The sequence below is a fragment of the Cimex lectularius genome, unplaced genomic scaffold, assembly GCF_000648675.2.
Source record: "Cimex lectularius strain Harlan isolate CLEC.00 unplaced genomic scaffold, Clec_2.1 scaffold305, whole genome shotgun sequence".
Classification (NCBI taxonomy): Eukaryota; Metazoa; Arthropoda; class Insecta; order Hemiptera; family Cimicidae; genus Cimex; species Cimex lectularius.
In genome coordinates, this window is record NW_019392834.1 from 316,216 (window position 1) to 325,648 (window position 9,433).

At 34.6% G+C, this 9,433-nt stretch overlaps 1 protein-coding gene across 1 annotated transcript; it reads left to right on the forward strand.

Annotated features, from left to right (window-relative positions):
* The first annotated feature begins 1,847 nt into the window (after nt 1–1,847).
* Nucleotides 1,848–5,766, forward strand: LOC112127506. Its single transcript, XM_024228572.1, has 2 exons — nt 1,848–3,703; nt 5,583–5,766. Exons 1-2 carry the CDS (start codon nt 1,866–1,868, stop codon nt 5,674–5,676), a joined length of 1,932 nt encoding a protein of 643 aa, XP_024084340.1. The 5' UTR covers nt 1,848–1,865; the 3' UTR covers nt 5,677–5,766.
* Nucleotides 5,767–9,433: the final 3,667 nt, after the last annotated feature.

Here is a 9,433-nt window from a genome sequence, read left to right on the forward strand (position 1 = left end):
AAAGTTTTCAGTTTATACATTTTTAATTAATAAATTCTTAGTCTTACATTTAAAAAAATTAGATTAATGTATAATTACATACTATTAAACTTGTAATACACATGTTCATATTTATTGTTTTTATTTTATTACTAAAAACCAATATCAATAGAGTTAAGAACCAAATTTTTTTTATTAAATGGCAATTTTAAGATGGTAAAGAAATAAAAATGATATTTGGATGCCAAACAGAAGGAGGGAGTAGGAAGTTGAAAAATTACCTAAAGCCTAACAAAGACGCTCAGAGAATAAGAAGAGCTCATGATTTGGGTTACAGTTTGAATTTGAAACCCAGCAATCCTGCATACCTACAACAGCCTTACAGTAAGTTTAATAATCAACCTGCCATTATTTCACTTGGAAACAGACATGTACCTATGAACTATCCACCTGGGCAACATATCCATCCACAGGCACCGCATATAAGTGGTTTACCTGTGCCTACCCCTTGGCCACCCTATGACGAGAATGTAGGATCAAATTATCATCACCATCATTATCCAGAGACCCCAAAATGTAGCAATTGTAGAAGAGAAGTGCATTTTCCACAAAGACACAGTAATAGTCATAACAGGGGTCACAGTTGTTGCATCCCCAAAGCTACGAAATACCCGCAACCTTCATACAGAAACTGTACATGTGCTACGGAAAAAGAAGTAAACAGCTGTAATCAGTTTGACAGCTGTAGCAACCAGCATTTGTATGCTAAGGAAAAGTATAATGAATCTAATGATTGTGAGCAATGTATGAACATAGATTTTCATTTGGAACAGATAAATAGTGGCAAAACAAAGTGCTCCATTGAAAACATAAAACATTGTTCTTGTATGAAATGTGTGTCTGAGTCACCACGCACAAACATCAACAAGTGCCAGCATAGCCAACATAGCTGCAACACCTTAAATAAGCAAAATTGCATACAAAAAACACATGTGCCTAATTGTGTCAAGTATCAAAATTTAAGAAGTAATGCATGCACACATGATCAAATACTTACACAGCACAGACATCACTCAGAACTGCCTCAAGAAATTTCCTCCAAGAATATACACATTTTTGAAACGCAAGAAGAACAAGAATGTTGCAGTAGTAAACCACAAAAACTATATGGTATAAATTCAGTCAAGAACGTTTCTCCAAGTTCTCAGAATGCACAATGTACAGTTACACCAATTACAGTGAAACCCAAATCTACGTTTGTTTCACCGTTTAAATGCCCTAATTGTTCATACTCATGTATTTTGAACATCAGCTCTGCAGAAAAGAACACTAGTGAAAAAGGTTTATGTTTTGCTAATAAAGTAGAAGAAAAGTTTTGTGATAATTTTTGTCCCGACCAATCTGAACCGATTGTTACTACAGACTGTGAACAGAAACAATGCATTTTTACATATCCAGGGTCTATGAAAGAGACATGCAATGATGAATTTGGAATATCAGAAATTGTTGTAAATGACACATTTAATTCAGACTGTGCCAAATCGCTGGTAAATTTTAATGAAGATATTACAATAGCTAAAGAACACAATTCTTTTGATTATGCTAATTGTATTGGGAATTCTTCAAGAAACGAAATTGTTGCAAGAAACCCAGTTCTTCAAATATCAGCATTCCACAAAGATCAGCAGAATCAGCAACCTGTGTTCCTAAACGTACTGCAGAAAGAAGAAGTTATATGGTTCAGCAGCTAATGTGAAATAACATAAAAAAATAAATAGTATGTTATGAATGTTGCAATGTACTTATTTTAAAAATGCTATAATTATTAGAATAATACTGAAAAACGATAACTATCACTTTTTCATATAAACAATTTTAGTGTTACAATGGATGAGGATATTCAATCAACCGAGTCATTGGCTGGTAAGAGGATCAGGAGAAAGATGTTAAGGAGTTGGTCAGGTGAAATAGCTTACATCATCGAGGAAGAGGAATCCAGTGATTATTCTTCAGCTTTACCAGATAAAGCTGATACCTCAGATAAGAGGAAATTATTAAATCCACAACAACCATCAAACAAAACCAATATAAGTACAGATTATGCAAGAATTGAATTCCCAGCTACAAAACATAATTTCATTCCAGGCTGTGGAAAATTCGAACAATGGGAAACTCAAAATAATTCCAACAAACATAAATATTTGAAAAAATTGCATTCCGCAGGTACTAATACAGAAGGGCCAACAAATGTTCATGTATGTAACCATTGTAAGAAATATAGGACAAATAATGAGAATTCTTTCAAAGAATATGTAAATAAAAAACTTTCAAATACTGCATTAAATGCTACACAAGAAAAACCAAAGCAAACTCATACTGAAAGGGGAATGAGTAAGGCATACTATGCAACAAAAAGTACAAACACACCCAATAAAAGGCAAGCTGTTGGCAGCAAAACTCACCAATATAACGAAAAACCCAAAATTGATTGTGAAAATGAAGATGAACATCTTTCTTTTGTCAACACTCCTCGGAACACAAGGAAAACTTCAGTTTGTGCAAATTTGGGTAAAGCATTAAATCAATTTGTAGGAGGAACATTAGATGCACCAGTATTGATGGCAAACACAAATCTACAAAGCAATGATAGAAAAGATAGAAATAATAATTATAAAAGCCCTCATCACAGAAAAAAATTAACTGATGGAATGCCAAGTAAAGCTGAACGTCATACCAGTTTTACAGGTATAAAAGAAGATGATGAGGGAATTATAAAAATATTACCACCATTATTACAACCACCAATATCAAGTTATTCCAAAAAATGTGAGGAGGATGCAAGATATGACAAAAGAAACAATATCTCAGTTCCTCAAAAAGAGTCTGACAAAATTTCATACCCAAGTCCTATGGCACTCATTAGTGAGAGAAAATCGTGTACTTCAAACAATGAACTTTGTGAACAAAGAAGGTTTAGAAACTCACTTAAAAATGAATTTGAAATCATCCAAGAACCTAATTTATCAAGATATCCAACTAAATCACAGAACTCAAATTTCAGTAGCAATGTAAAGTCAATGAACGTGATCACAGAAACAAATAGAAAAAGATCGCAGACTGCAGATAATAAAGATTGTGCTGGTAATTACTTTCAGCCATCAATTCGTACACAAGCAGTGGATTTTACTCCATTTTTAACGCAGCTCCTAGAATCCTGTTTGAAAATTCCGTATGTTTTGAATAATATTAGGAGTGCCAATAATACATTTGTCAGTGATCTTCAAAAATGGAAAATGAACACTCAAAACTTAATCAACAAAGGCAATGTCAATATTGAAAAAAATGATAAGAGTGATTACAATAATAACAATCAAATGGAGAATGACGATTGTACAATTTGCAATCACTGTCATAAAGAACTTGAAACAATGCTCCAGATGCTGAATAAGACTCAACCCACAAGTGACAATTTGCAAAATAAATACAAACCTTGCAACTGTGCTAGCAACTTATTTGCAAGAGATGATGTATTGTTCAGCACACCCAACCAATTACCGACATATCTAGCCCAATGCCATATTCCATATCACCACAAAATGCAATCTGAGATATTAGCAAAGATACATCAAATGCAAAAGTTATCAAAGCAACGCTGCAGAGGATGTGATATTACCAATGGGCTGAATGAATCAGAACTTATTAGAAACCAAAACAGAAAACCAAGGTGACTGCATTGTACCTAAGTCAATTTATTTATTAAGCCAATCCTTATTTACATAGTAAATTAATACTTAAAAGTTTATATTAAAAATCAGGGATAAATTGGAAGAAAACTCTGTTCCTTCATCAAGCTTTTGAGGAATACACCCCCTTCATTGACATATGGAAATTATTATTAATATAAATATGAATATTTACTCACAATGTTGAAACTTATGAACTGTTGTAAATAGATGTTCATATTTGTTACCCATAAAATTTATTAATAATAATTTCAACATCCTATTGAAGAGGATCTATTCCTCGAAAGAAACTGATTTTTTTTTTTTTTTTTTTAATTTGTTCTAAATTGTCCATTTTACGGATTTTTAATGTGCCATTATAATATTTAACAGTATTGATTATGAGACAAGGGGAGTGTCAGAGCCTACAACTGTTAATGCTCATCACTAATAGGTCCTGGGTTTAAATCCAGCAGCCCTGCATTCGAACCTAACACACTCACAAATGAGCTTTTTTCAAAAACACCATGAGAGTTGATATGACCTCTGCTTTTGTGAACACTCGTAAAAACAATTGTGACGAGCGGTTTCCCTTTTTCCCCAAGCGTGGCTCGCGGCTCGTTCGAACACCCTCTCTCGCTAGGGTGCTCCGAGAGGGTAGCGAGCTACTCCACTCTAGGCCCGTCAAGCCTTTTCGGGGTAGATTTGTCACGTTGCCCCCCCCGGCTTGAACACCCTTTATTTACTTACTACTAACTCTGGACAAGGAGGTTTGGGGGAAAGATACACCAATTCAGACAAAACACCAGGTTCCTTTATTTGATATGACTATACAATTCACAATATGCATAATTAACGAGTGAATAACGCCCTAACCCTTCTTATAAATAGCAACCCTTATTTCCTATTAAACAATTCATATACAAAACTTATTACTGGAAGACTAATTATAAATAGAACTAATGCTCTTACTCTCTATAACAAAACCTTAATACTAGGGGTTTAATTATTGGGATCATAGTACTAAAAGTAGCCCGAAATCGCCCAACTGTTCTCCAAATCTCCCGCAAACCAATTGACAAAAATTATTCTCACAGGACTGGAATACGTGCATCTTTTTCGTCAGTTCGGTGGTACAGATCCTGCGAACTACACTGACTAATCTGCCGCACCAGTTCCCCTTTTGACTCCGTTTGACAGACTCACTCGTCGTCTCCACGGGACACTCCGACTGACTCAATTGCGGACTCTCTTCGGATTCCACCCGGATTCTCTCTTCGGACTCCACCCGGATTCTCTCCTCGGACTCTCTTCGGACTCCACCCGGATTCTCTCCTCGGACTCTCTTCGGACTCTACCCGGATTCTCTGATTGTCCTTTTTATATCAATCCGTTCAGGGAGGAGTGGGGAACAGTTGCATTTCGAAAATACTGCTATGCTTCCGGGTGACCCGACTGCTCTTTGTCCTCTCCAGGTCATTGAGCTATTTCAGATGAGTCCGGGCATCAGCTAATCCTGAGGGTTGAGCAATAAGGCCACTCGTCAGCACAACAGCCAATTATTCTAGGGTGGTTGCCCCGGGATCGACCCACATTTCTCAATTGAAAACGTCCAACTGTCATTATTTTGTCAGCTTTTTTCTTTTTTTTTAGCTGCGCTGGAGTTCCCAAGAAGGACTGGGTCGGCTCCCGTGATTCCAAGCCACCTCCGATTACTCACCCCGGCACAATATGCTTTCCCAACAATTAGCTAACCTATTTCTATGTCTAATTTTTAATATTTATAACAAACTTAAATTTTTACAACCCCGTTTAAGATTCCCTTCTGGGGATCTTCACAACAATAAATAAAAAAATATNTTTACCCCAATATATTTACAGATGCGCATTTATAAAAGAAGAAAGTTCTGATGAAGGGGAAAGTGATTGCTCTCATTGCAGTTCGTGTAGCTCCCTCTTGGAATCAAATTACTAACAATTACTACTTTGTGTGACTAATTTAAAAAAAAACAGGAAAAATGTATAATTAAAAGTATTTTTATGACTGAATGTTGTTATCATTGAAGAAAACAAATGAAACAACAAACTTTTTTAAATGTATTGGAATTTTTGTAGAATTGAAATTCTGTCTTTACTGATCATTTTGGTCAGTCACAAGTTTCAGCATTCCATCATCTTCAGTGAGTCTGTGACATTCTACAAATTCAAGTTGTTTTTTTTATAGGTGTGGGGTGCATGTATTAACTTTGTTTGATAGTGCCTTGGTTGATAAGTTTGGATTTTATATTGTGAATAATAATAATAAATTATAAGTTATCAGTAACGAACAAATTTGGTTTCATTAACCATTTCATGCGATTAACTTTTTTCTTTAGATGAAAATCATCTTGAATTACTTTTTAATTTTCAACCTCAAACAGGGCGCACGTGCCATAAATAATCTTATCTGATTTAACAATAAGAAAATAAATGGTTATTGTCTGAAATTAAATCAATTCAGCTGTTATTTAAATAAAAGCACAATTTTGTCTACTGTTTATTGTTAATTACACTACATGTCAAACAACACAAAAACAACTAGTATCAAGAAGAGTTGGGTAAGGTATTATTAAAGTGTCCAACATAGTTGAATCCTAGTATACTATTTCACATTGGATATTAAGTTGTTAATCTAGAATTAATATCACATCTGATCGTAATCTTCTATGGTGTAATCCACCATTTTGATACTCAATTAAAATAAAATATGATCAACTTTGATGGATTACAGTACTAAAAACATTAATATCCATACTCATTGACATTCAAACAGTAATCAAGGTGCTTTAAGATTATGGACCAGAAAAGTGAACAGAATGATAAATTAGAGGATGATTCTAAAACAAATGTAGGAAAGAAAACATGCCATTGCCCTCCAAGCAATCTCATCGGCGGGCAGGCAAAAACAGAATTGAGAGAAAAAAAGAAGGTTAAACGATTAACTAAGTTTGACTGCAAGACAGTTGACGTAACACCATTTTTTATTTATCTACTCACACTGCATTTAAACCAAAGCCAGACCCAAGGAACTTTGATTGATAATCAGAAAAATTGTTGCCAGACTTCAACCCTTTTATTAAAAAAAATTATTGAAAAATTAGCATATAGTGTGCAGCAAGCACCATGTGGGAAGTGCAATAATAAAAATTGTAGAAAAGGAACAGACAAATGCTGTGGATGTGGTACTACAAAAAAAGCACGTATAACTCATGAAAAATGTTTCCAAGAGTTTGACCAGAAATATGGAGATTTCCACTCAAAACTTTCAGCATTCTTAGATACAGTAGGTAGTGAAAGTAAAGATAAAAATGAAGATAAAGAAGATGGAGGCTCTGAACATAAAGGCAGTAAAGGTGGTAAAGGTGGTAAAGGCAGTAAAGAAGGAAAACATAATGATCCTGATTCAACGAACCCAACAATTAGTCAATCGGACAATGTTGAGCAAGGAAAGGAACATCATCTTGAACAACCACATTGCATTTGTGGAGGAAATTTATATTCTTTTAAAGATTTTGCACCAGACATCTCAATAGGAACCAAGAGTAATGCGATTGAGTGTAGATCAGAGCTACAAGAAAAACATGCAAACTGCTTTTGTTCAAACCACAGTCAAAATAAACATAGTAGATTTAAGGGTCAACCTCGTACTTTGGGTAAAGTTTGTAGTAGTAGTTCTGATCGGCCACATTATACAACTCAGCAAAATAGTTGGAAGCAACAGCACACGAGCCAGTTGAAGATTTGTAATTCCAGATCGCAACAAGAAGTAAGTGAAATGAGAAAGAACTACTGTAATTGTTCATCAAATGAACAACTAAAAAAAATAATTGACGCTATAATAAAAGAATGTGCTAGTGAAGGGGTATTAAAAGACAAGTTAATGAATTGCCTAACTGAAAAGTTAAATCCTGGCAAAGATCCTTTGATGCTTCCAAACAAAGATATGAATGATAATCATTTAATGCCTCCACATTCAGGTAAAAAATGTTTACGTGCGGAATCTGTTGAAGCAATAGTACATAAAGAGGTAGAAAAGCAATTGAATGAAAATGCAAAATTTGCTAATGAAACAAAGCAAAATAAACCTGAAACAGCCACTGATCCCAAGCCATGTAAATATGAAGAAAGTGATCACCCTCCCACAATATTTCAAAAATGTCTAAAGTGTGGATGCTCGACTAAAAGAGTTCCAGAGAGAAAGAAATCACCTAACCCTCAAAATGCTCCAAAGGGTACTTCTGATGTGTACTATTTCCTAAATCAGGAAACAACACTTCCAAAAGTTAATGATAAATTGGATGAAAAGTTGTTAAAATCAAGTTTGTGTAAATCTGATACACTCCAGAGCAGTGAATGTCAAAGGCCAGTTAGTATGTGTAACTACAGTCCCAATCCCAAATGTAGTGAGAGTCCAGAAAAAATGAAAATGTTTACCCAAAATGGTTTTCTTAGCTGCAGCTGTGCACCTAAAAGCAATTTCAGTCAAATGTTGGAACAAGAATCAAAAGACGAGTATAATAAATGTATAGTAACAGACCAAACAAACAAAACTTCACTGTTAGCAAGTTATGATGATTTGGCATTTAAAGCAAAACAATTAGAATATCAACAACAAGAACTAATTCAACAACAGAAAGCACTACTAGAGCAGAAACTACAGCAACAAAAACAACAAGAGCAAATACAACAGCAACTACTGGAATTACAACAGCAGCAATTACAGCAGCAGTTAATACACCAGCAACTACAACAAATGCAAAAGCAGCAAATATATAGCCAGCAAATGCGAGAACGACAAATGGGACAACAAAAAATACAGGAACATTTTCCGCATAATCTATTGCGGCAGCAATATCAGACTCAACCCCAACACATGCAACAGTTACAGCCAATAAAAGAATGCTGGGAACCTAGTCCAGACAAACAACAATTAGGGTATGATATCAATGCAAATAATGATCAACGGCAAAGTAATAATACATCTAACAGTGGTAAAGGTAGATTCGATTTTGAATTGCCTAAGCAGGTAATTGACCACGGAGAGAATAGTGAACAAGCTCTTTCGCAAAATGATCCATGTTATGCAGTTACAAAAACTGGAAAATTAAATCGAAGTGATTCAATAGAATTGGAAACAGAGTATAACCTTGAGACAAAACAGGATGACAATTGCCAAAATGATGAATTTAGTAAAAATGATCAAAGCATCGACGTAAAACCAGATTTTATGCAGGAACAAATTCAGAGCAAACCTAAAAGTAAACAAGGGTTTTTTTCCATGTTTTCTACACAGCCTGCACGAAAAGAATGTGTAGAAGTGAAAATAACAGCATGCCCACCCATGTCTAATCAGGAGGCCCAAAGTTCCAAGAATCTTAGACCAAAAAAGTTGCTAAATGATGAGGAATGCTACAGAAAAACAGAAACTTCGAGAAGAATCTCTTTTGAAAATAGTCCTAGAAATTCATGTGAGTCTTCATTGTATTCAAGATATTTTGGATTTTTTAAACAAAAATTTGAAGGAAAGGGTGAAAATTGTGAAAAGAGTGAAACCAGTTCAAAAAGTGGAAACAGTGAATATTCAGCCAAAAATGAAAATTGTGAACAACTTGATAACAGAGAAAATTGTGAACAATTTAAAAAAAGGGAAAATTGTGAACAATTATTTGAAAAAAGAGAAAATTGTGAACAAT